At 31.7% G+C, this 27,279-nt stretch overlaps 3 protein-coding genes across 4 annotated transcripts; 2 read left to right on the top strand and 1 right to left on the bottom strand.

The window, feature by feature from the left end:
- Nucleotides 1-1,995: 1,995 nt before the first annotated feature.
- Nucleotides 1,996-5,705, bottom strand: LOC103482921 (WRKY transcription factor 72A-like). Its single transcript, XM_008439317.3, has 4 exons — nt 5,436-5,705; nt 5,135-5,230; nt 3,866-4,444; nt 1,996-3,346 (listed from the first exon to the last, which is right to left on the bottom strand). Exons 1-4 carry the CDS (start codon nt 5,571-5,573, stop codon nt 2,300-2,302), a joined length of 1,860 nt encoding a protein of 619 aa, XP_008437539.2. The 5' UTR covers nt 5,574-5,705; the 3' UTR covers nt 1,996-2,299.
- Nucleotides 5,706-13,903: 8,198 nt separating this feature from the next.
- Nucleotides 13,904-19,222, top strand: LOC103482928 (probable aldehyde dehydrogenase). Of its 2 annotated transcripts, XM_008439330.3 has the most exons (16): nt 13,904-14,401; nt 14,790-14,869; nt 15,043-15,146; nt 15,217-15,284; nt 15,412-15,469; nt 15,593-15,706; nt 16,383-16,466; nt 16,790-16,894; nt 17,012-17,125; nt 17,384-17,515; nt 17,608-17,697; nt 17,813-17,902; nt 17,992-18,201; nt 18,367-18,477; nt 18,655-18,734; nt 18,836-19,222. In XM_008439330.3, the coding sequence occupies exons 1-16, from the start codon at nt 14,313-14,315 to the stop codon at nt 18,972-18,974; spliced, it is 1,668 nt and encodes a 555-aa protein (XP_008437552.2). In that variant the 5' UTR covers nt 13,904-14,312; the 3' UTR covers nt 18,975-19,222. The 2 variants fall into 2 exon arrangements, with proteins under 2 accessions (XP_008437552.2, XP_008437559.2); XM_008439337.3 differs by lacking the exon at nt 17,384-17,515 and having other exon boundaries at nt 14,076-14,401.
- Nucleotides 19,223-20,108: 886 nt separating this feature from the next.
- LOC103482943 (uncharacterized) lies at nt 20,109-27,243 on the top strand. The gene is made up of 13 exons (XM_008439349.3): nt 20,109-21,677; nt 21,785-21,959; nt 22,316-22,428; nt 22,842-22,940; nt 23,306-23,375; nt 23,863-23,918; nt 25,143-25,193; nt 25,472-25,576; nt 25,794-25,838; nt 25,925-26,027; nt 26,223-26,419; nt 26,555-26,641; nt 26,787-27,243. Exons 1-13 carry the CDS (start codon nt 20,331-20,333, stop codon nt 26,958-26,960), a joined length of 2,622 nt encoding a protein of 873 aa, XP_008437571.2. The 5' UTR covers nt 20,109-20,330; the 3' UTR covers nt 26,961-27,243.
- Nucleotides 27,244-27,279: the final 36 nt, after the last annotated feature.

Here is a 27,279-nt window from a genome sequence, read left to right as displayed (position 1 = left end):
TTGCAACTTTTCTTTTGTTTATGCAGATTCGAGATGGTTTAGTAGACGAGACTTGGATTATCAATTTAAAAATAGATGGTTTTGATTCTCATAAGAGCGGAAAAAAAAACTATCTTTTATGACTTTTTGATGCTGAATTTTCAATGAAATTGAAAAAAAAAAAATCGAAGGAACGTATGCACAATAGAGAACTTCGCAACCGGTCTGGTGCTTGACCACCAACATTTCGGCGATCAAATGCTAGTTATATATTAAGAGAATAAAGAATTGGATATCTACCTCAAATTTCAAGAGTCTTCTTCGATTAAATTTAAATAAAGTTTGTAAGGTTGATTTCCTAATTAATTTATTGACAATCAAATAGTTATAAATTGTTTGATTTATTTTACTAATGAATCAAACATTTGTACGTAAAAGTAAAATATTTAAGCATAATCTTTGTCTTCGTATTTAAGGCATTATTTTCCTCTCACGGTCGTTGACGACCCTATGAGTAATCCCTTAATTTATAAAATCTACAAATAATCCGTATTCTGTGACTTTTCTTTTACTTCTATCGTTCATCTTCTTCTTGTTGATATCATAACATGAATAAGCATTTTTATCTCCAATAGTTGAGCTAATTATAGTTCTATCGCTAGACTTTAGCTACCATAAAACACTTATTTTGTAATGATTTCTGATCGTATTTTAAGTCAAACAACTATTTTTGTTATTATTATAATTATTCATTTAATTCGATGTTTAGTAATTGAACTATATGCACGGATCAATTCACCTAATTTCTTAAGCAAGTGGACAAATTAAATCTATATACCTTTTTAATTTTAATTCAAGCAAGCTAAGCAGCTTGTTGTATATGATATCTAAATATATGTGAACCTTACAAGTGTGGTTATGTCAAAATAGTTGATTTAGGATGATGAATCTTCAACTATGTTAATGAGATCGAACTAGAGATCAACTCATCCACCTTAAAAGAAAATATCAAAGCTCAAATTAATTTATATATCATGAAATAATTAATAAAAACATTCCAAAGGGCTAAGGCATGATATAACATCTCAAGTCCTAACTAATTAGATAACAAAAATTATGTTGCATGATTGTTTATTTATATATGAACAAGATATATCAGATGCCACATAATTACCTGATATATTGTTATAAGATGGTTGTATAATTGAAAAATAATAAAATTGCATTAAAACTTTGGTTATATATAAAAAGAAAGAATACAACAACATAATTGGCCAATGAGTACTTTCCCACCTAATTGAAAATGTCCTCATGTTGCTGTAATTATAGTTCTAATAAAACAATATAATTACTGTGATCATTAAATTGCAGTGATGAAAGTCCCAAATTCACACGTAAATGTTTAAATCAATCCCAACTAATGACCATAAATAGATCGTTGGTTGGTTGATCAGACAGTCAGTCGGTTTAGGTCAATTTGAGTCTTTAAAACTATTTACATCAAAACTCTCATCCATCAAAATTCTCCTTAATCTCTAACCAGTTGGATCAGTTTCAGTCAGTCGACTTGAATTTTCGGTCTATCATGCTCACCCCTACTTTAAACCGTTGAGTATACAACATTATTATATATTATTGTATTTTTCATTTGACTTACAAATATGCATGGACTCATTAGCATATCTATTTATTTGATACATGAACTTATAATCATATATTTTTATAAAATTTTAAGCAATTATATGTTAATACATTCCAAATACATGCTAATAGAATTCTATTACTTTGTTATTTGTTATGAATTACTACATTTTTTTTAACAACTAAGGACCAAAATTTCAAATTAGCCAAAATATTAGAGAGAGGGAGTGAGACAATGAGTATATATATTTATTGTATTTCTATCATTAAAAGAAAGAAAGTAATTAGGATATATAAACTCAAATTAATTAGGATAATCCAAATAACCATAAAAAAAAAATTAATTAATAGAAAAATCAAAGAGGAAACAAGTGATTTATAAATAAAGTGAGGATTATGAAGGATGAATTTACATTTACAAAGACTTTGAGAATTACAATTAAGAATTGCTTCCAATTCTTCCAACCATCTCTAGAACAGATTCCACAAATGTTAACACATAAATGACTAAACATTAACAAAATGGTATCATTTCCCACTGCTAATCCTAATCCTCCTATTAATCAACAACTTAATTAATTTCACTTTAAAAACCATATTTATTAATTTACACTTTTGTATTACCAAAAAAGAAATTCCCCAAATTAATATATCCAACAGAAACCCCCAATTAATCAAATTAATTGGTAAGATCAATATGATCACCTGGAGAAGCCGACGCACTTTTTGAATTCGAAAACGGCAATGAATTCGTTGGAACAAACACCATATTGCCTGTTGGTGGTGAATTACTCGTGGTGGTGGTGGTCGTCGTCGTCGTAATATTGTTCAAAAAGCTCGTCCCACATCCATTTCCTTTATTCGTAGTAGCCGCCGTCGTCATCAATTGAAACAACGATTGTTCGCCTCTTCCCGACGATGACTTGGTGAGGCCAGCACTTGCACTAGCACCCCCGGTGCCAATGATCGATGTAAGTGCAGCGGCAAGAGCAGATTGAAAGCTCGGATCGGCCGTGATGGCCTTGGTAGCGGCAGCAATGGTGTCGGGTAAAGGCGGTTGCTGATGTTGTAGTGAGGTGGTGGGGTTTCGTTGTTGTTGGATGTAGTTTTGATAGATATTGTTGGCAGTTGTAGTAGTAGGGTGGTTATTTCTGTTGTAACTAAGAAGACCATTATTCCACGACAACACATTGTTTCTAGAAGATCCAAAATCGAGTTGGCCAGTGAAAGGGTAACGAGAATTGGGAAAGTTAGATGTGAACTTACCAAAATGGGTTGAGGAATTTGAAGAAGAGGAAGAAGGATTTGAAGTGAGGTCCAAAGTGATTGTGGGGTGAGTTGGGGAAGTGGATGAAATTATAGAGGAACTATTATTGGGTAAGTAAAAATTAGGTTTAGAATTATTTGCGTAAAAGTTTAGGCCGTGGAGAGTATTCGATGCGGTGGATGACGAAGCCGCCGTCGTTGCGGAGGTGGTGGAGCCAGAGAGAAGCATGGAGGCAGCGGCGGAGGTGGTGGAGGCCATGGCGTTGGCAGAGGCAGGTAATGGGTGGTTGTGATTACCTTCATAGGTGGTGATCAAAATCGACATGTCGTCAGCGCATCTTTGGACTTGTTTTCTTACCAGACATGTAGGTGAACCTGTGCAACGATAATATGCTCGTGGACATGGGTTTCCTTTTGCTATCTTTTGCCCATATTTCCTCCATTGGCAACCATCGTTCATCTGCATCATTATTATGAAAATTCAAGATTACTAAAGATTATTATAAATGGCGACCTAAAGCCGAGATGCATGTAAAATAAATCATGACCTATTATGAAATCAAACCTCAATTTAGTTTATAGCTAGGTCAAATTAATACAAAAGTGAGGACTAAATTTATAATAATAATAATTTAACCAAAATTTGAAAGATATGAAGATTAGGTTATAATAAGACCAAATCATAAGAACACTAAATTGAAAATCAATACAATTATAAATTTAGTAAAAAAAACATTTTTAATAGTTAGAATTTATATGTCTATAGTTTGATAAAATTTGAATAAATTGTTCGATAAATTACTCATAGATATATAATTTATTTTTTAAAAATTATTTGTAATTATTTTATCAAAACATAGGGACTAAAATTTAATTATAAACCAAATAATGAAAGTCTAATTTTCTCTTATTATACCTTAATATATTCAAGCTAAATGACCATAAACATGGAATTTAAGGATAATATGATAGTACTAACCGTGGCGGTTTCACATCGGGCTCTAACGCAAACTCTTGCGCGTTTGGGTGGGTTTTGCGGTGTAACATCATCTTCAACACTTCTCATTGTCTTCCCCCCTTTAGATGGCCAATTTGTCTCTCCAGCTTCCTCCTTCGTCGCCTCATGATCAAAACTATTTGGAGAATCGACTTCTTTAACGACAGCCACCATCGATTCTTCCCGTTCGAATTTGCAGTTCAAACCGAGAGATAAAGCCTCTTTACACGCTGCTTCTTCGTCCTGGTCACCACCGCCTATGATGATATTCATAGAGCTTTTCTCATCAGCTACTTTTTTGATCTTCTCCGACACCGGAAACCTCCCCAAAGAAAGTGAAACCAGTTCGATTTGATCGTCATCGTGTTGCTGTTGTTGTTGTTCCTTATTCACATCGTTGTCGTCGTCTTGTAATTTCTTAGAGTCTCGTCCGACAATCCCTAGGAATTGCATTTTCAAAGCTTCATAATCCTTCATGATTTGGTTTAAACTTTGTTTTAGTCTTTGGTTTTCTTCTCTTACTTCCCCCATTTCTGCTCGAGCAGATTCCAATTGATCTTCCTGTTCGACCAAACCAAATAAATATTATTTCTTTCTTTATTAAAGTCCTCAAATTCTAAATTTTAATTAAAATCTCAAGAATTAAAATTTAGCTTTATTCAATTCTATTATAATCAATTACATATAAATATCTAGTAAATGGGTCAAAATTTTAAGAGTCAATTTTTAGTTTGATTAAAAAAAAAAAGGATTGTGGTAAATTATAGTTGCTCGTTTTTAATTTGTGTTATCAAGTGTTGATCTACATTAATTTGGACATTTAAATACTAATATTATTTGTAATCTACAAAAAAAAAAATGGAATCTTATACCATGTGATTAATTAAATGGCCACAAACTTCAAACTTCAAATTTAATTATTTAATTGTGGATTAATTTAACTTGTTACCCTTTATTTCTTTATTATTTTTATTTTTTATAAGTATTCCAAATTGCTGATTATTGTAAGAATAATTAGGTGTGGATAAGAAATTTTTACTTTCTTTAATCTCATATATATATTTGACCATTTTAATTAAGTAATAATAATAATAATAAATCGAAAATATTACAGAAAATTTTTATGTAATATTATCAATTCTTCTTATAAAAAGTATGAAAAAAAACTCTCCCAGTCTTTGTTCTTTGTTTATACAAAATGATTATAGGCTGAATTGAATTTAAAATGAAATAAAAAACAATTAAGCTAACCTGCAGTTTGATGCAGCTCAAATCCTTTTGATCAGATGAACAACTTGTTTTATCTTCAGTATCATGTTCTTGTTTTGCATGGTTGTTCCCAGCTCTCTGATATAAATTAAATCAACAACAACCATAGTTAAATTAATTAAACAAAGTATTAGAAATTAAACTTCGATTCAATCTTATATATATATACACGAAGGAGACTAAATTATCATGTAACGAAAATTCGTACAAATCGTTTACTTTACTGTCAACTAAATTAAAACCGTCTTTCTTCGAGTTGAAAAGGCGAGATCTCTATACATACCTTAACGAGGAGATGTTGTTGTTGTTGTTGTTGTTTAGAGGGAGAATCCCGATCGTCGTCATGACTAACGTCGCGAACCGGAGGTTTCTCGGTCTTGACAACGGGCCTTGGACGGCCAAAAGCAGCAGCAGCCTCCATGAAAGAGAATCCCTAGTCTCTTCTTCTTTTTTGGTTTGAAAAGGGGGTTTTTCCTAATTGAATGAAGTCTATGGGAGTTGTAGAGAAGATATATATAAAGGGAAATCAAAGAGAAAAGGGATCAATAAGAGGTTTATTATTTTGACTTAGCCATACCAATTTTAGTTTTTGCCAATCAAACCTCTAAATTTTGGGGTTTCAAGATTTCAACGCATCCCCTTTTCTTCTTTAAATGTCAAACCCCCCATTTCAAAGCCCTCAACTTGCAATATATATATATATATATAATTTCATATTATAGGACGTAGAGAAAGACTTTGTTTTTAATTCACTATTAAATATATTGATAATCAAAACCTAAACAACCTCTCTACAAAGAATTCAAACGTCAACTCTTTGGATAAAATGTGCCCAACAACAAGTCTCTCTATTCTATTCCTTTTTCTTCGATCCTTTCCGTTTTTTTTTTTAATAGTGATCCATATTTTCCCCCTTTTCTTATCCGACAAGTTAAAGACGACGACTATTATTTATGCCCATTTTTAGTCGTATCGGTTATTATCGAAAGTTGTGTGAACCTTTAATTCATGAATCTTTCATTTTCAAATCGTGTCTAGTAAGTACTCATAAACCTTCAACTATTAGAACTCTTACATCTAAATTACACAAATTTTGTAAGTCATTTAAGAGATTCAATAAACACAATGTTCAAAGTTGAAACCTATCGTACACATATTTAGTAACTACATTTAATAATAACTATTAAATGTAATTGTTTTGAAACTTCAAGATGATTGAGAAATAGGCTTGACAAAAAAAAAAAAAAAAATTCTACATCGTTATTTATTATAATACAAAATCTCGCGTTTGAGAAATATGTGAATCATATCTTTTTATAGTAGTTTTAATTCATACAAGATATTTTAGGCATTATATTAGAGTCAAATATATGTGTCAAACTTTAAAAGCAAAATCAGTTTAAATTCATTGGTCTAATGTTAATAAAGAGGGTTGAAAATACTCATATATGTTGTAACATATTTTAAACCGAGAGTGTATACATTAAAATAATACGATATCAAATTTTACCTTCACCTATTAGTTCAAGCTTTTAGGTCATAGGTGACTACATACATAGGTCAAATACACGAGTGAGAGAATGAGCGTCAGATGATATATAAATATTGTATATTCTTCACCTTTCACCTATCAACTTATTGGGATACTACATCAATTATCCTTGAGTTATGCTCGACCGAATATTAATGAATCGAGAGTTGATTATTTGTGTTTTCAAGAAGAGAGAAGAGGGTGGAAGTTTCGTACGTAAAGAAGTGAGATTGAGAAGTGGATTTTTTAAAATTTAAGGGTCAAAAATCTCCATAGATTAGCCACCGGCGTGCTGCCGTCGTCCACCTCATTCCTTTTCTTTCTTTCTCTCTTTTCTTTCTACATTTACAACATTTAATAACGGTAAAGTCAAATTTTGAGTATCGATTTAATTAAGAAGCTTTCTGATTGGTCCCTTCCTTTGACTTTTTTATTAACCAAGAATACACTAATTATAATAATGACACATCCAATGCTGACGTGTATCCCCTCTTTGTTTCTACTATACACCAACTTGTGGCTTCCCCCTCCACCGTGGCATTTCAAAATAAAATTAAAAGCCCCACAATTTCTGTATTATATATATATATATATACATGTGTGTATGAGACATTTTCAACTCTAACAAAATAAACTAAAATATTTATAATATATGGCAAAGTTTTAGATTCTATAAATGATAAATTTCTATCATCATCTATCAATATCACTGATAGAAGCATATCAGTATTTATCAATGTCTATTATTGATAGAATCTGAAATTTTGTTATATTTTGTAAATAACTTGTCAAATTTGTTAGTTTTTATAATTCTAATATATATATCAAAATGTTGTAATTTTATCTTCTAAATTTTGAATTTAGTTTTTCATTTGTTCATAAGTTTCAAAATGTTAAATTTTACTCTCAAGTTTCTTCGACAAGTGATTTTATTAACTTTAATTTTAAAAAATTAATTTTTTAATAAATAAATAAGTTTTCTATCACTATTATTAAAATTAATCTACTCGTTCACATTGTAATTATTGAAAGTTAATACTAAGAACTAAAAGTCGAGTCTTTGACCTACACAGATAAAAGTATAAAGTCTATGAACTAAAAAATCGAAGATAAATATATAATAGTTTGAAATTTATGGACAAGCAATGACTAAATTTTTTTTTAAAACAAAAAAATTTCTTTTTTTCTATTCTTTTGTGCTTAATTTTCTCAAATTTAAGTCATTTTCATTGAAAAAGAATATTATTAGTCTCCTCTCTCTCTTTTATTCATTTTTTCTTGTTTTAGGTAATCTTAAAAAAGAATAAAAATGAAAAAAGAAGAATATTCGAAGAGACAAAATATATGGAAATTTGGATGGCATTTTCGTAAATTAACTTTTAAATTTTTACAACATTATCTTCCCTTAATTATTTTTTTTTTCTTCTTTCCCAATAATTCAAATTTCAACGTATAGAGAGAGAGAACATGCATGCAAAATTTGTAAAAAGAAAAAAAAAGTGATTTTATTAGAATTTTTAATTATATTATTCAACAGCCACACTATATTATATAATTAATTTATATAAATATGAAAGTCAACACATGAATAATAACATTATTTTAGCTTAAAGTTAGAGCTTTTGACTTTAAAATGAAGAAGGCCAACTTAGCTTAACATTTACTTTCTTGTTTTTTTCCTCTATATAGCTGTGTTACCAAGTGAATTGAGAAGACTTTTCATTCATCAACATATACATATATGTGAGTTGTACACATCAATCACATTTACAAATCTATCAACTTTAATTTATATTATTATCTCGATTTCGTTTTATTTTAGCGTTTTTTAAGTATCAATTTTATATCCTATTTGTAATAATGTGTGAAATATAATTGAGTACTTGTGAGTCGTTTATAACTATTTAGTGATAGTTCTTACGTAACAATAATTCTTTTTATATATATTATATGATGTAGATGGTGTAATGAACTAAATACGTTTAATCGCTATTGTGTATATATGCATGTAGTTTTAACTTGCATTTAGGAATTAATAACTAACTTTTATATAAACGTTGGCAAAATTTCTTGAGATTTGTCAACAAAGACAAAAATTCTTGTAGCGTGGTACTTGATATGATATTGATATAGAATTTATTTAAACGAGACATAACATATCTTTTGTGGACAAACGTTAATCATATAAGATGAATAACCCTAGCTAGACTTTTAGATGGTATCAATTATAGTGTGGATTATATACCATCGGTCTAGCTCGTTTATTATTTTAAAAATTAGTTGTAAATATACAATTTTCAACACAACCCACGTAAATTATGCCGACGTTTTTTTTGACGTCGGGAAAAGTTCGATTTCTTGTAGTGATATATACCTAATATATAGAAAGGGAAAAGATATATATAGATGTCTAAAATTTTGTGGAATTATTTGAATTGCCAAAACACATGGAAGAAACACAACAAATAAATAAATAAATGAAATTAATTGAAGTGGGCTGTCAAAGTTCAATGATTTAGGTCAAATTCATACACTAAGTTAGACTTTTTGGAAGAAATGAGTGAACAATTTAAGAATATATATATATATATATATATATATATATATAAAACCTAGAGATACCCTCTTTTTTCCAATTAATACAATCAATAAATAAAATTATTATTTTAAATTATTTCAACGTTACACAAATAAACATAAAAATTAAATATATATTTTTCTTCAACCACACTTAATTGGTTCCATTAACCCTTGGTTAAAACCCAAAACAAAATTAATTAAAATTTCAAATGGTATTGTTTTTCCTCAATTTATATAAATAATATTTTGATCAGGTCAAATTAATATGTCCTATGTTTATATTCTCATGTTTATATTAATCATGTCGATGTGGTAATAAAAATATTGAGGAAGAGGAAAAAAAAATGTCAAAATTTTAGATATTGTGTTTTACCACAAGGTGTTTAATTTTATTTTTTAATATGGTCGATCGAGTTAGGGAGATTAGATATTTCCAAGGCATCGTCCTACTCATGTCAATGTAATAATACAAACACTTATATATATATATAGTTTAATATAAATTGATGTGTTACTAGAAATTAAATTACATCATATCTTTAATATCTTATAAGATTGTCTTACTTTAACAAATTGCTTAGTTTAATAAGAACATGATCTAATACAAATACATTAAAATAATTAATGGTCAATACCCATCATATTTTTATTATCAATCGGTCATGCAAACTACGAACTTTATATTATACCCTATAGTTTATATTTTAATACTAATGAATCAATCAACTCTGTTTCAAAGTCATTGTATTTAAATATTCATGAAAAAAAATTAAAGTTGAAATCGTACACTTACATACCCTCCTCCTTAATTAATTAAATATGGTTCTTCATCCAAGATTTTCTTAATTATCGTCATTTAACTAAATAATTATTTAATCCCTAGTTGTCATTACATTAGATTTTCTTTCTTTGTTTTAAATTTGACTAAAAAAAAACAAGAAGAAGAAGAAAGAATTAATTTAGGTTTATTACTTGTAGTGATAATTAAATTATAGTAATCACTATTTTTTTTTCATTACTTCAAATTAATCCATCTTAATTAAAGTTGACAGTTTACAATTTCATCATGTTGACTTTGATTAAGTAATTATTTAACCATATGTTCAGTCTATTTTTTTTTTTTTTTTACAAAATTCAATAACGGAATTAAAACCCTAACGTACGCTATGACATCTTGATCGTTTAATTTTTAGGCTAAAAAAAATACTCTTGATTTCGAAATCTTGCAAAAGTGATAATTTAGTCTATAAACTTTAATTATTTACCACATGATGGAGAGCAATACATGCCCAACAGAGTAAGGATCTAATCTTATTCTAATTGCATCTAAACCAATTTAGAAGTTAACATGCATAATAACTATATCCTAAATACACTAAATTAGGGTTTAGCTCGAATCCTCGTAATCCGATCTCTTCACGAACTCGAACTGGAACTTCCACTAGAGTTGATCTTCAGACTTAGAACCGGGTTGCGAGACCTGTTCTTAAGTGAAGGAATAAGAGAGCGTTATATGGAAATTGGAGAGGTGGAAATTTAGGATTGAGATATTTCGAAAAGATAATTTTTTTTTTACTTGACTCGAAAGTATATAAATTAATTGTAGTATAATTCAACAATAATTAACACATACTTATTGTCGACGTGATTATACAATAATAAATATTAGATATTTTAAAAAATTTAGACTAAAATTAAATGTTTAAAAGTAGCTAATTTTCAAAGGAGACAAGTCTTATCTTATGCTTTATTTTTAGATTCTTATCATCATCACATGCACACGTCATAAACCCAATTAACAAATAAAATGACAAATAAGATTGAACAAAAAAAAAAAAAGAAAGAAAGAAAGAAAGCAATAAGAATAATAAAATTGAAAATAAATTCAAAGTTGATAATCAAGTTGGTATTATATTACAAAGCAATTGGTCGTTTCTTTTGTCTCAATGCTGACCCTGACCCCTTGGAGAGGGTTTTAAGCCACTTTAATTCAATTATTGACAAAATTAAAACACTTTTATTTTAATTAAATATTAATACCAAATGTAATTGAGAAAAAGAAAAATTATAGATAGTTGAAAATTAAATTGTTTTTCTTCTTCTTCTTCTTCTTCTTCTTATAAGTACTGCTGGAATCCCTACATTTTGTGAATGAATGGGTCTTGGAATATCCTTATTACATGATTTGCAATTTGATTTCTCTTTTTTTTTTTTTTTAATTGAATACGTGTGTATCGTGTATTTAAGAACAACGATAATATAGAAAACGGAAAATAATTAATTTGAATTTCTTTTGGTAAATTGATGAATTGTTCAAATCTAACTATCAATTGACAAAATAAAATTAAAATTACTATTTTTTTTTTTGTGTGTGTGTGTGTTGATGAATAGTAGATAAAGTATTTATAATAGTCTATGGAGTGGAAAAGTTGATGAAATGAGGTTAAGAAATGACTTTATGGAAAAGTTTTAAATAAAAGAAGAAGAACAAAAGGTGACAAAAGCAGCCAAGCTGTTAAATTTTTCAATTTTTATATTTTAAAGAACGTGAAGAGAGAAGGAAATAATAGAAAAATATATATATTTTAAAAAAAAAAAACTTTTTTTTTTCTTCTTTTCTTTTTTTAAAAAAATATGTTTTTTAATTTGTTTGTTTAATTTAAACTTTAAGTTTGATGAGAAATAAAACTATTAATTAAAAGAAACTCTTGGGACATGAAAAAGGCAAAAACTGAAAAAGTGGTTGAAATTGTGAATTGACCAACTAAGATTTTTGAGATAAATAATAAGAAAACTTCTTCTAAGCAAAAAAAAAAAAAAAAAAAATTATAATCATGTCAATTTAAAGTATAATCTTTGGTATGGGTAAGTGTATCGATTTATATATTATTTTCAAAATTTTCATATAATTTGTATCAATTAAACTTCTAAATTTTTATTATATCGGTGAAACGATAATTTATATTCTTTAGTATTATTGCTTTTTAAAGTAGTAGAGTTGAAACGTTGATGATTTTTGAAAGAGCCTAAATTAATTATGAGTCTCATTCGTGTGTTTTTCGAACGAAATTTAAATTGAAATATTTTCTTGAATAAAAATAATATATGTGCGGATGGCTTTAATAATAATCAAATATTTTAATCTTGATTAACTAATAACTATTTGGTTTAGATACTATTGTGGTTTTGTTTTGATTATCAGTTTTTGTTTGTGTCATTTTAAAAAATGAGTATCTTAGTTTTCATTTATATTCCATTTTTTATAGACTAAAATTGTTGTTTTTTAAAAGTACGTGGAAACTATAACTCAAAGTTGAAGTATAAAACTAAAATGAACATTTTTTAAAATATACGAATCAAAACGAACCAATGTTATAAGTACAATGACATAAAATAAACATACCGAGAAAGTCTAAAAACCAAATGAAGTGGAATTGAGAATGCAGTAAACAAAGTATTGTTTCAATCAGACTATTTCTTTATACTTAATTTAAACGTGCTAACCAAAATTTAAATTATTAAAGTTGATTGACAAAATAAACTATGCTCATAATACCATGCTTAATTTCCCAGCCCCTTTTTTAGAGTAGGATAGATAAGACACGTTTGTTGTGTTGATGAGATTTTATCTTTGTTGCAGGCTCAAGTTTCATTAATATATGCTCGTTGGACCTTTTTTCATTGAAATATTGACAAATAATAAATAAAAAACCAAATGTTAAATAGTCTGATCAGAATCACAACTTATTAAAAGTATTATATTGACATGTTTTAGATTTATTGGATATTTTGTTTCTTGAGGTTAAAGTGATTACAACCATGTTTATGGAGAGTGGATTCGATCGTGCAATCATCATTAGTTGGTAGAGGATTAAAACAACATGATAGCAGTGTAATTATTGATAAGCGTATAAAATGAGTTAACTCTAATAGAGTTTACGACAAAAGATCGAATTTTGTCATATTCGATGATCTCGAACTGTGGTTGATGACATAACTTATTGGACAATGGATAGGGTGGATTCTCATTTAGGTGAAATTATTTCCCTAATTCAACACTATGCTTTAAACTCTATGAAGTAAAACAACTGGAAAAAAAAAAAAACAAAGAAAATAAAAGAAAAACAAATAATTAGTAATTTTTAAATGAATTTTCTTTTTCATCGAAACTATTTCATTTTGGCCCAATCCATTATAACCCATTCACTATTAGCCCAAAATTTTTGAGGTCCAACACAAAAGACTTATCCATCATTTATTCCTCAAGACTAAAGTTTGTATTGATTTCATTCATAAATTTTCAAAAACTTATAATAGATTTCTAAAAACATATAATTGTAAGACCAAATAGACAAACTTAATAACTAAACTTAAAAAGAAAAGAAGTTAATATGTAATTTTGGTTTTATTATTAACCTTGAAACAATTTTAAATTTATTATAATAGTTGTCTATATAGAAGACGAGTTACCCTATGTGTATCTATGCATTAATATATTCTACAACCATACACTTTTGGTATTCATATAATTCACCTCCTATTTGTTATTTAGCCTTTAAGTAAGAGACTTCTGAGAGATGTTAGAAGGTGGCACATTTTCTCTATATTAGTAGTGTGTTCTTTGTGCAATGTTTATCAATTTTACAAACATATTTTCTTTCAAAATGAATTTTTATTAACTAAATAGATTTGATTTAGTTTGTCATTCGTTGGATGTCCTAAAATTAGGATTTGTGAGTGTATTGGATAATTTCAAGTCACACACGTATTTGTAGGAGAAAGATAAGACTAGTGACTAGATCTTAATTCTCAATCCTTGCTTCCATAGTTTTTTGTTTAAGAACAAGAAAACAAAACAAAACAAAAATTGTAATTTAATTTCCATTGAAGAGCTGCCAAAAAGAAAACCATACTCAAACTCACATAAGGAAATCAGTGAGTGGGTTGGTCTCCTTCTCCCTGTCTGACAGTACCTCGAAGTAAAGAACTCATCTTTTCATTTGGGATTTTCCCATTTTGTGCTCTCTGCTTTGATTCTTTCCCTTTGTTATGGCGCCGGTTTTATCTCGGTTACTTCTCCGACGGAATGTTCACACACCATTTCTTCGCACCTCCACCACGGCCTTTAGCTCTTTCAGGTAAGATCGATCTTTCATTTTTTATGCAGAAAATCCGTTTCCGTTTTGTCGAAATCTTGACTGCTGATGATGGTGGGATTTTGTTTTCCATGATTATGAGATTGTTTTGGATGTGGGTTTAATCTATTTTGATCACTTAACTTGATGTTAGAATTATTATCAATCTGGTTGCACGTTTTCCTAGTTCTTATTTTCATCCCAAATTGAATTGGTTTAATCCAAATCAAATCTATATGTATAATGTAAAAGGGTTTAATTCATTATTTTCGTACTTTGTTTTTGTGATTACAGTTTATAACAAATAAACAAATAATTATTTATTTTTTTGGGATCCTATGTTATGTTCTCTTCATGTTTTTATGTAACCCTTTTCTTCTTCTGAAAGCAGAACGGTTCATTCTATGGTTTTCTCCACTGTAGAAGTGGACCAAATATCAGGTTCTAAGCCAGGAGACGTTCTCAATTTGGGTGAGTAAAGTTGCTGTAATATCTTGTACGAGCTGCAATGATTAATAACGGTTGTTTATTCATTTTTTTTATTTGTTATCTTATACTAAAATTAATGTTGGATATTGTGTATTTGACTAAACTTATTCATTGCATAAGAAAAGGAATGTTTACACAACATGTTTTTATTTTAGTGCAGGGTAAATGGATTGGATCGTCCGGTTGGAATACTATTGTAGATCCTCTAAATGGAGAACCATTTATTAGAGTTGCCGAAATCAACGAAACAGAGATTCAGGTACTGCTACTAATGACTGCTTATTTCTTTAAAAATCTGCTTTCCTTTACTTGGTGGATTGCTTTTGCAGCCATTTGTGAAGAGTCTGACCAAATGCCCAAAGCATGGCTTACACAATCCTTTCAAATCGCCTGAGAGGTTCTTATAGATCACTTTGTAGATAATTTTCTTTAGTTTCTCTCTAATTTTTGTCTCATTGGTCCTTTGCTTGAGCGAGATTGTTAATTTGACATAAATATTCTATTACATTTTGTCATATTTGCAGATATTTGTTGTTTGGAGATGTATCTTCCAAGGCTGCTGACGTGCTTTCCAAGCCAGAGGTGTGATGAACATTTAATTGTTTAACTCTTTCCTTGTCAGTGTTTTCTTACTTCTCTTGCCCTTTGTACTTTAGGTGACATTCTTTTTACAATAGTTTACTCAAACAAAACATGGTTTTGCAGGTGACTGACTTCTTCGCAAGGCTAATTCAAAGAGTTTCTCCAAAAAGTTATCAGCAAGCTTGTGCTGAAGTAAACGTTACTGTTAAATTTCTACGGAACTTCTCTGGCGATCAGGTAAGGTCTAATGAAAGTAGTTGGTCAATGGTTTTTGTTGTAATACTGCTTAATTGGTTACTTGAACAACTCTTTTGAGGTCAGCCTTAAGGAATGACCATGTTGGCTTAGGTCTAGTGAACTAAACTTTCTAGGAAAACCCTTGATGTCTCTAAACTTTGGGTCTTGGACAGGCCCACATTTTTTATGAGAACTCATTTAAAGTCGTTATTTTAAACATAATGCGTGAGAAAATTGACTTGAAAGAAACTATAGAGACCCTTCTAAGACTCCTATGGACGAGTGAGGAAATTTAGTATATCATGCACTTAAGTCTAACTCTCCCTTTATCTTCGTCAATGTAATTTGAGTTGGAGTTGTTTGTGTATATATATGTATGTATATATTTCTTTAGCAAATAAGTAAGATGAATCTTATGAATATTGCATTTATTACTATTTTAAAAACATGATTGTAGGTGTGTTTCATGTTTTAGTGATCTTGCTTGTAAGTTGTAACTACCTATTTTTTACAATGCTTGCAATATGATCTCTATTCACGCTCCAAGGATTGAAATGTACTTAAAAGTTAAAACAATTAGTTAATGAAACCAAATGGAGTTTTGTCACATAGAACATTTCCTAACAAGTTATTCGTGTGAAGAGTTTGTTTAGTTGTTTATGATGTTTGTATACAGGTTCGCTTCCTAGCAAGGTCCTTTGCAGTACCTGGAGATCATCTTGGACAACAAAGTCATGGTTTCCGTTGGCCTTATGGTCCCGTAAGACAACTTAGATGACTCCTCTATAAAATCAAAAAAGAAAATAAGAAAAGAAAAGAAAAACTGTTGTTATTGATTCTCTTTTGATAAATGAAATATTCATAAAATATGTATAGATGAATTTAAAAACAACATAACTAAGAGATATATAATTGTAGTAGTAAATAATTAGGTTCGCCTGGCTTTTTCTTAGGCCAGATAAGGTTTGTCTATATTAAGTAATTTCAAGTAGTTTTCAAGATAAAGTTTAAATGCTCGATATATTTTATGTCCTTAATTTTCAATGTTTATATTTCTGCTCAATAAATTGCAAACATTTGTAGGTTGCGATTGTCACTCCTTTCAACTTTCCATTAGAAATTCCTGTACTTCAGTTGATGGGTGCACTTTACATGGGCAACAAACCCGTTTTAAAAGTCGATAGCAAGGTAATTTTTTATGGTTGAATAAGAAAATTATATTATGGTATACACATAAACTAATAAATATTTTAATTTTAACTTATAAATAAAATAACTACGATTTTTTTTTTAAATATGTTGTAGGTTAGCATTGTTATGGAGCAAATGATTCGATTGCTTCACCATTGTGGACTACCTCTAGAAGATTTAGATTTTATAAATTGTGATGGGAAGACCATGAACAAGTTATTGATGGAGGTAAATTTGTAAGCATACGATGGTACTTGAATATTTTATACTTGATTGCTGCAGATATTATGTGTGTGTAAATATTATTATGAAATCTATCTATCTATAATTTTTCAAATATTGTTAATAGTTAATACAGTAGTGCTTGAAGATGTGCCATGATTAGAAAAAAAGAACTTAGTGTTCAAGTTCATTTACTTTTGTTGAATAAAATAAATGAATCAACATGTTAGATTTATGGCCTAAGTTATCCTACGAATTTTATAGGCAAATCCATCCATGACTCTTTTCACCGGAAGCTCAAGGGTGGCAGATAAGTTAGCTGTTGACTTGAAGGGTCGCATTAAATTGGAAGATGCAGGTTTTGATTGGAAAGTCTTAGGACCAGATGTTCGAGAGGTCATTAGCTGTATCACATGTCATACCATTTCTGCACCTTCGATACAAAATGTCAATTTTCTTCCTTATTTTTTGTGGTTACTAAATTGCAGGAAGACTATGTTGCATGGGTTTGTGATCAAGATGCATATGCTTGTAGTGGCCAAAAGTGTTCAGCACAGTCTATACTGTTTATGCATGAGGTTTAATGTTTAAGTTTTGTTTTGCGTACTACATCTATGGGATTAATTGCTTTTTTTCTTATACTTTTTATTCTCCAAGTCCAATATCTTTTCTAACGATATCATTTTGTTGCAGAATTGGTCAACCACTTCGCTTATTTCGAAGATAAAGGATCTTGCAGAGAGAAGAAATTTGACCGATTTAACAATTGGCCCAGTTCTTACAGTATGATACTACCCTTTTTTGTTTCAATTCATATTGTGATCCATGTGATATATATTTTTATTAAAGTAACACTTTTGTTGGTTGTTCAGTTGACAACGGAAGCGATACTAGATCACATGAATAAATTGCTCAAGATTCCAGGGGCAAAGTTGCTTTTTGGAGGTGAACCTCTAAAAAACCATTCTATTCCATCCATATATGGCGCTATAAAACCCACTGCATTATATATTCCACTTGAAGAAATGATGAAAGATGAGAACTATGAGCTTGTGACCAAGGAAATTTTTGGACCATTCCAGGTAAATATGAAGAAAAGAAGTTATTTAAAACCTAAAATTTTTTCTAAGTAGTGTCTAAATATGTATGGAATTTTTCTCGTGACCAACTCCGTTTAAATTCTTGTTGCCTTTTACCATGAATAAAATAAGCACCTTTTAGAATCAATTTATTGCTGGTGTTTGCAGATTGTTACGGAATACAAGAGAGATCAACTTTCGGTTGTGTTGGATGCTCTTGAGCGAATGCATGCTCATCTAACTGCTGCCGTTGTTTCAAATGACCCTCTTTTCTTGCAGGTGAGTTTATAGATCACTTTCTGTATTTTCTCTAGAAAAAGTTCCTGTCACGGGCCATCATTCATTCATATCGGTTAAATACGACTCAAAATTCCTTGTTGTCAATAGTACTTTGAACTAGATGCTACTACTATTTTAAGAGTTGTAGATTATAGTAACTTGTGGAGTTGTTTGCAGGAAGTTATTGGCAAAACTGTGAATGGAACAACGTACGTAGGTTTACGAGCGAGAACAACGGGAGCTCCACAAAACCATTGGTAAACTATGAATGAGCTCTTTCTCCTTTTGAACCTCAGCAGATTATTGTATAGATATATTTGATAATGGTGGCTAAGAAAATGTTTTGGTATATATATAGGTTTGGACCTGCAGGAGACCCAAGAGGTGCAGGTATTGGAACCCCGGAAGCCATCAAACTCGTATGGTCTTGCCATAGAGAGATCATATATGATATTGGCCCACTACCCTCGCATTGGAAAATTCCATCAGCTACTTGATGAAATATGAGAGTAGGTGCTTTGCTTTGTTGTTCCACCCTCTTAGGCCAACCTAACTTTGCCTAGAATCTTATGTCAATTTTGTAGTTCAGAAAATAATAAAAAAGAAGAATAAATAAAGGGTCATTTGGCAAAAACAATTCTTTAGTTACTTTTTCTTTCGTTTTTATCTGTCTTTTCATCATATGCTGCTTTCTTAGGAAACATCTCATTCCTGATTAATAAATATCCAATCTCTTTTCAGTTTAGTTAGTCAGCCTTCAAAAGATATGAATGTGTGTAGTATCCATATATGATGTCTATTGAAATAATACTTTATGAACATATTTTACCAACACTACTTATCATTTTTATATATTATTAACACGATATAATGCAAAAAAAAAAGAAAAGAAAACTGGAAAGTATAATATGAAATATAGCACAACAAGAGATTTGTATAGTGCAAGAAATTGAAAAATACTATAAAACAAGAAATAATCTATGAACTCGAGTTGTTGTATACTGTGTCCTGAGTCCTTCATAACTATCATGCTTAGGGTTTCTTCGAGGTATCTTTTAATAGAATCTCAAATAATATGACCTTCCGATTTTCTTCCTTAAACATCAAAATTATATGTATATATAATATACAAAATCAACTATTAATGTTCTTGAATGGGCTTACTTCCATACGATACTAAGTTTAATCTAAAAGTATATTAAACTACTAACTTAGGTTATATTTGTCAACCATTTTGTTTTTGGAAATTAAGTAATAAAAGATCACGTCAAACTTTTTAGAACTTAGTTTAGAATTCAGTCATTGCATTTACAAAATATAATAGTTGTATAACATAAAACATAAACCATATCCGTACAAATTCAAGAGAGTAGAAGAAATAATTTTAAATCGTGTTCGGAGAAATAGATGCATTAAAATTACAAAGTGTAAAAGGAAAAAGGTGTTGAAGAATTTACTAATAATCGATGAAATCATTTATCTAACTTACTTTAAAATCAGGAGCATTTTGGCCCGAAAAGTTTTTGTATGATTTCAAAAACATGTGCGATAACGGAGAACAAATTTATTTGAAATCTAAAGAGAAGATGAAGAACCACAAATTACGTTTTAAAAACAATAAAATTGATTTGAATTTGACTAATTTGTGATGATTATATAATCTGTAGCCGCTTGTTTCATCTACTACTTTTGTTTTCCTTAAGTTTTTAGTTTTCTCGCATGGTCTCGGCCTTCTTCATCTTCTTCACTGAGTCAAAACCAATGAGCAATGAGATTCTAAAACCCTAATTCTTCGCTGGGGTAATCTGTTTTTGTGTTTTTTTTTTTTTTTTTTTCTGAAATTGAGTTTCAGAATGGATCAACATCTTCATCATCCTCAACAATGGCATCCCAGGCCAATCCAACCCACTCTCTGTCCAATTTGCACAATGCCCCACTTCCCCTTTTGCCCTCCCCATCCTTCCTTCAACCAAAACCCTAGGTATCCCTTCGGACCCGATCCCTCTTTCCAAGCCCCCGGTTTTGACTCTCATCGTTCTCCCATGAGGATGCCGCCCCCGTATATGGCGAATCCTGACGATGGTTTCGCAGATCAGAGGCCGTGGATTAGGAATTCTGCCAATTCGTATGGGCATGTTCCGTTCCACCCTCATAGAGAAGGGTTTTTCCCGCCACCGTATGATTATGGCGGGAATGAGTTTGTAAACGACGCTGAAAGAAGCTACAAGAGGCCGAGGGTTGATGATGTGGGTTCGGAGGGGGGTGTTCATGAGCTTAATCAGAATACCGGTAGGAGTTCGTTTGAGGATGAGCGTAGGTTGAAGTTGATTCGGGATCATGGAATTGTATCGAGTGGGCCGCCTGAAGGTGGGTCTAATTCCTTGCCGAGAATGAATTTGGGTTCTAATGCCGAAGCTAACAGACGCAGTCTTGAAAATTCAGTAGGATCTGGAGACCCAGAAGATGTCGGCAGCTCTAGAATCTTGGAAACTAATAACTTCCAAGATCCGGGTAATGGCAGTAATAATGGAAGAACTCAACACTTTCATGAGAATGGTAGAGTTGACAAGCGGTGGCCTTCCCAAAACGAAGAATTTTCACATGCTCGTTATGATCAGGTTGGAGGAAGCCATTGGCATGCTCAACATATGCCGCACTCTGTTCATCCTGAAGCCACCGAAGACAATTATCTTTCTCATAGACACGAATTGCATTATTCTGATGATCGGCAAGCATTTTCCTGGATGGATGAAAGAAATAATAGCAAAATGAACGTTCTTGATCGTGATTATCATCCGCCTCCTCGCTCTGAGATGAACCCAATCCATATGAGACCGTTTTCATCACACGGAAACGCTCATCACGGTACTCGAAACTTGAATTTTGGTGCTGGATACGCTCCACGGCTTTCTGGGGGTGGCAGATTCTTGGAAAATGGAAGCTCAATTGAAGATTCTCGCTTCTTTGGTGAGCAACCTCCTCTTCCTGCTTCTCCACCCCCGCCTATGCCTTGGGAAGCACACTTGCACGCTTCAGCAGAGTCTGTAGCTTACTCTTCTCAAGCAAAACCTCCATCCCTGTTTCCTGTTCCTGTTAGTACCTCAACAATAACATCATCAGCATATTCTTCAGCTCCCGAACACCGTTCCTTTCACCACCATAAACCAATGCCTCATGTTTCTTCTAGCCCTATGATGGAGGTTTGAAGAATTAGATATATGTATTTTTTTAGTCATAGATTGCAGCTTTTTGGTAGGATTTTTAAGGGGATAGTGCTTGAATTTTTTTTAATTTTATTTATTTGTAGGATTCCCTGGCATTGCACCCATACTCTAAGAAGTTTGCTGCGGATGGCAAACCTTTTGGAGTGAATCAATTGCCTCCACAAAAACTCAAAGTCATTGATGCTTCGCAATTATTCAAGCTACCTCATCGGTCTACTCGTCCAGACCATATTGTGGTTATCCTTCGAGGGCTTCCAGGTATCAGTTTCTTGTTTGCACCTGACTACTTAGAATTTAATAGAAAGCCAGGCTTCTTAATTTAGTTGTGATTTTTGAAGAATAGAAAAATGGTTGTTGTATTTATCTCCATGCTCTACATTCTACACTCATGGCTTCACATATCATTGGCTTCCTTTGCTTTATGGTTACTCAAAAAGTTCATTCAAAATATTTTCTTTGGAGGAATGATTGTGACAAGACGACTCGTCTACTAAATCCAACTGTGCATTTCATCATAAGTCGTCATATGTTTTGGTGATGATAATAAGGAAATGTTTCTTTGAACATGGGAATAGAAAATGGACACCAAGAATTGCTTTTTTTTTTTTTTCCAGGTAGTGGAAAGAGCTATTTGGCAAAGATGTTGCGTGATGTTGAAGTTGAAAATGGTGGTGATGCTCCTCGTATACATTCAATGGATGATTACTTCATGACAGAGGTGGAAAAGGTGTGCTTGATTTATATCCCCTTTTAGTTTGTTTACAGTGGTTATTATTGTTAACTGATATATAATTAAATTTTCCTTCGCCTTATGAGTTTAAGCTTTTGAATCAACTGGTGATTTAAGATGATATCAAAGTTGGTGATACAGGAAGGTTTTGTGTTCAAGTCCCTATATCATTGTTTCTTCCCCATTTAATAATGATTTTCAATTGTTGGGCTTTCATATATCGAGCCCACAAGTGAGAGGAGTGTTTAGTGATTTATATATAAATTCGCCTTCACCCATCAACTTAAGCTTTTGAGTCCATTGTGATTTAAGAATTATGATGTTTGGTTTTAGACTTTTAGTTCTTTTTAAATGATAGTTGATTTAGGTTATTATTCAACTTCATATTTAACACCTTCATTTTCTGACAGGTTGATGAAGGTGATGCCAAATCCTCAAATTCATTTAAAGGCAAGAAGCCGATCACGAAGAAGGTCATGGAATATTGTTACGAACCTCAAATGGAGGAGGTATATGTAATGGTTAATATAGGGAGTGCCATTTTGCACACACATGTTCCTTCTGTTTATTGGATCCCAAGAGACATAGTATTTTGGGTGCCTTGGTAGTTCCATTTGATTGCAGTTGCTTTGGTAGATTAGGAGCAAATATAGTTTCACCATCCATTTTGCTGTGGCATGTTAGCTAACAGCATCAATGTCAATAGTTAATGACAGTAGACCATTTACATTGGTATATGGAGCTATATTGCACCTGTGTCCCATAAGAAATTAAATGTATGATTGTTTGTAGGTGGTTTCTAAGTGCTGCAAAGCATTTTAGTTTTCCAAACATCTTTCTGAGACAGTGTCTGATGATGATATATTTTTGTCAGGCTTATCGGTCAAGCATGTTGAAAGCATTCAGGAAGACCCTTGAGGAGGGTATATTCACCTTTGTGATCGGTATGAACTCTGCTCCTATGAGAATCTCAGAATGATTGTATGAGGTCCTACATTTTCCTTATCATTCTAACTATTTTTGAACTATTTTTAAGTACGTTTTAATGTTGAGGTCTTTCAAAGTGAAGCCAGTGGCCCTATATTGTGATTTTTGTACTTAATGTGATGACTTGGCCTTTTCTTTGTGAATTTTTGTTTCAAAATTGTTGGTGCCTAGTTTAGCATTCAGCTTCTCATTCCCATGCCAGTGGTAGCATAAAAAGAGGTGGCATGGTTGGTGATAGTCTATACCTTAGGTATCTAAAAAGGTTAAAAAACGATAACAATTCTCATAGTCTGAGTTAAGACATGCATTAGTTAAGTGATCTAAGTTTGATTTTAGATTTAGCGGTGATGCAGTGCCAATGCCACTGCATTCCTTTGCACTAACTACAATGCAGTTTGTTCGGCAATTGATCCTTTTGTTGGTGGTATGTGTGCCTCGTCTTAGTGGATGACCGCAATCTGCGGGTAGCTGATTTTGCTCAGTTTTGGGCAATTGCAAAGGTATATTCTCAATTCTCTCTTTCTTACAACCCTAGCCGTCGTGTACTGAAGTGGCGACTTAAATGTGGGTGGCAACATCATTTATTTAAGTTTTGAGTTATCCAATGGGATTGTGCATGGTGACGTTAGTAAGTAGTTTGGAATAGGTAGTGAACAGGTTGAAAGCATAAAAGACTGAGATGATTTCTTCAGATCCGATCTTGATATAGGCTATATTTTATTTCATCTACATTTAAGTCTTGGTGACAGTACTTCCATGCTGTCGAGGCTGCATTGAAGTTGTAGGGTTTTGTTTTGTTTTGCTTTTTTGTTTTTTTTTTCTTTGTTGCATGTGGATTCACGCACCATTCTTGTGTGATGTGGCTTTTGCTTTGGACCCGAACCAAAGGCCTGAAAACATTCATTTTGAATTTTAAATGTCCTTGTGCACACTTTAGTATGCTTTTGGCTTCTATCAGTGTTATTTTGGATGCCCGTATTTGATTTCATGCATCTTGTTGGTGCACTTTTATGGTTTTGTGATAGTAATTGAGTCCATTTAGGGAGCTTTTACGAAAACCTCATGGGAGTTTGTGAGCATTTTGTCTATAACTTCTCACTAAGTTGATGAAGCTGGCTTCTTATGCGATAAGATTGTGATTTGGTATTTTACTTTTCTGTGTTTTTACACACGCCCATGTTTAAGTTTTTTTACATAATTATTCCAATATACTTTGGATGCTTGTGGTTCTTGGTCTGAAGTATTAATGGTACTTTCACTGCTTCCAGTTGTTAAACATAAATCTTGTCAATTTTGTAATACTCAAATGCTAGTGCACTACCTTATATTTTCCTTGCAAATCTTTGGCTTTTGGATTTATTTTGGTAGTTTCCAGATAGTGTCATGTTAGTCTGTTTATAAAAGGTCACGGGAGACCAAAGGAAGTTCATAGTGACCTTTCTCTACGTGACTTTTGCTGCTTCTTACAAGGAAATTTGGCTATTGAATTATATTTCTTTTTTATTTACACTAGGTCTGACCAGTAGACTTATGATGATAGACAATAACTAACATGTGCAATGTCTGACGTTCAACGAACGTAGTTTCCATAGATGTGTTACTTATTACATAACCTGCCATGGAACTTGGAAGCTTAGTTATAGTAAATAGTCGAGAGTGGTAATACAAGGTTTTGCTGTCTGTTTTTTTGTGTTCTTATTATATCTTTATTTATCTCATGCTAGAGTTCGGGCTATGAAGTTTACATTTTGGAAGCTACGTATAAGGACCCTGCAGTAAGTCCTTTTCTCTTCCTATCTGTTGTTATTCACCAGTGTTTTCATAAGTATCAGAAAACCAAGGTCTTACATGTTTTCTTAAAAACTGGAAATAAGAAACAAGAATGTTATGAAATGGGCCCTCAATGTCCCATTTATTTAATTTCTAGTTCCAATCCTGGTAACAAATTAAAATTATTTTTTATGACTCTGTTCTGCGCTACTAGAATTGAGGCCTTGTCAATTGAAAACTAGGAAAATTTTTCCTTAAGATGTTTTCTTCTATGGGGCTTTAGGGCTGTGCAGCAAGGAATGTGCATGGGTTCAACCTTGATGATATACAAAAGATGGCTAGACAATGGGAAGAAGCTCCGCCTTTGTACTTACAATTGGACATCAAGGTTTGTTAGAATAAAGCATGAAGTTTATCTGTTTTGAATCTACTGTGCTTTTAGTTGGCATGAATAATCCAAGAAAAAGAAAAGCATTCAAATTTATTTCTGACGAGAATAAGCTAAATTTTGGGAAGGAATGGAAATTACCATTTTGTAAGGTGGTAAAAGGAGAGAAGACTAAACCTGTAATGAAATTTTTTCTGTTTATTGTGATGACTTGCAGTCCTTATGCCATGGGGATGACCTTAAAGAAAGTGGAATTCAGGAGGTAATTTTTTTTTTTTTTGGTAGTGAAATTTTGAAATAACCTTATCTATATTAGTGCGATTTATGCATGTCATGTCCGTCTGCCAGGTTGACATGAATATGGAAGATGAAGACGATGGTAGTCCTAGTTTTCAAGAAACGATCTCAGAGAAGACTGCATTACCTTCTCTAAGACATGATGCCTCTGAAGGTCAGTAAAATGATTGAAAAAAATAAATATATATATATTTTTCAGGAGTTCGTCCGGTACTTAAAAAAATTTTCAGTTAGTGGTAGGCTAACAGCACATCATTACCTGCTTTGGCTCATCTTCTGTCATCTCATTTAGTTTTCTTCGGCTCAACAGATTTCAGATTTTGGTTTCTCACATCATATTGTTCTGCAGATGATGAGAAGAGATGGGATGCAGAACCGGACCATCTGAGAGAGGAAGTAAAGGAGTTAGGTAGGAGTAAATGGTCAAATGATTTAGATGATGACGATACAGAAAAAATTGATGGCCGGAACGGTCATTCAAATGCTCTTTCTGGACTGATTCAAGCTTACGCCAAAGAAGGAAAGTCGGTGCGCTGGATGGACCAGGTTTGCATTGAGCTTATTTTCTCCCTACTGATGGGCCATCTGAAATTTTCTTTAATGAAAAGCATGCCAAATGTATCAACTTTTCATGTACACAAGTCTGCTTTTCCTTTAATATTACACCACTCCTTTTTCCAGGTTCGTAATACCGGATTCTCAATCGGCGCCGCAAAAAAGGCAAACAGATTATCTTTAGTAATCGGTCCTGGTCCTGGATATAACCTGGTTAGTCATCTGATTCCATTTGTGAAACTAAAATCTTGTGTCGTGGAATTATGAATTAGTTGCCTGTAGCAACATGAACTTACTATGAAGGAAGTAGTTTCAAGAATCAGAAAAGTGTTCATTCTCATTTGATATAAAATTGCAGAAATCCAACCCATTAGCAGAAGAAGAATATCGTGGCTCAACCCAAAACAACAGCAACGAGTCAAAGAAGCACAGCAGATTTGAAGAGCGATTGCGTGCAGAAAGTGAATCATTCAAAGTCGTCTTCGATAAAAGACGACAAAGGATAGGAGGACTTGATTGGGAAGAGGAATAGGGATTGGTCAAGAAGCATAAAGTTTGGATATGGAAGCATACATTATTCCTTTTTTTACACATTTTCTGAGAGGAGATTTTGATCTCAATTCAGAATGGTAACTTCTTTTTGCTCCCAATCTAAACATCATTTGTTGACCATTTTGCTGGTCTCTTAGTTGTATAACGAATAATACTAATTATATGCATTTTGTTAGGAACCACTCAATTGTAAATTGAAATTATTCTTGAATTTTGTTCTGAATGACTCCGATTTAAATTAAAATGGAACCAATTTTTAATGATGTTTTTCCAGTTTCGCACTATAGAATAATCAAGTC

Source organism: Cucumis melo, chromosome 12 (assembly GCF_025177605.1).
Source record: "Cucumis melo cultivar AY chromosome 12, USDA_Cmelo_AY_1.0, whole genome shotgun sequence".
In the NCBI taxonomy this organism is placed as follows: domain Eukaryota; kingdom Viridiplantae; phylum Streptophyta; class Magnoliopsida; order Cucurbitales; family Cucurbitaceae; genus Cucumis; species Cucumis melo.
The sequence above is the reverse complement of the archived record's forward strand: the minus strand, read 5'-3'. Positions and strand labels throughout refer to the sequence as shown.

Excerpts from the sequence above, each read along its gene's own strand:
- LOC103482943 (XM_008439349.3), top strand. The coding sequence starts at position 20,331 with ATGGATCAACATCTTCATCATCCTCAACAATGGCATCCCAGGCCAATC. Across the intron at positions 22,941-23,305 it reads ACGAACCTCAAATGGAGGAG|GCTTATCGGTCAAGCATGTT; the intron begins GTATATGTAATG and ends TATTTTTGTCAG. Across the intron at positions 25,577-25,793 it reads ACTTACAATTGGACATCAAG|TCCTTATGCCATGGGGATGA; the intron begins GTTTGTTAGAAT and ends GATGACTTGCAG.
- LOC103482921 (XM_008439317.3), bottom strand. The coding sequence starts at position 5,573 with ATGGAGGCTGCTGCTGCTTTTGGCCGTCCAAGGCCCGTTGTCAAGACC. Across the intron at positions 5,231-5,435 it reads AACAACATCTCCTCGTTAAG|AGAGCTGGGAACAACCATGC; the intron begins GTATGTATAGAG and ends AATTTATATCAG. Across the intron at positions 4,445-5,134 it reads TGAGCTGCATCAAACTGCAG|GAAGATCAATTGGAATCTGC; the intron begins GTTAGCTTAATT and ends TTGGTCGAACAG.
- LOC103482928 (XM_008439330.3), top strand. The coding sequence starts at position 14,313 with ATGGCGCCGGTTTTATCTCGGTTACTTCTCCGACGGAATGTTCACACA. Across the intron at positions 16,895-17,011 it reads TTTTAAAAGTCGATAGCAAG|GTTAGCATTGTTATGGAGCA; the intron begins GTAATTTTTTAT and ends AATATGTTGTAG. Across the intron at positions 18,735-18,835 it reads GGAGCTCCACAAAACCATTG|GTTTGGACCTGCAGGAGACC; the intron begins GTAAACTATGAA and ends GTATATATATAG.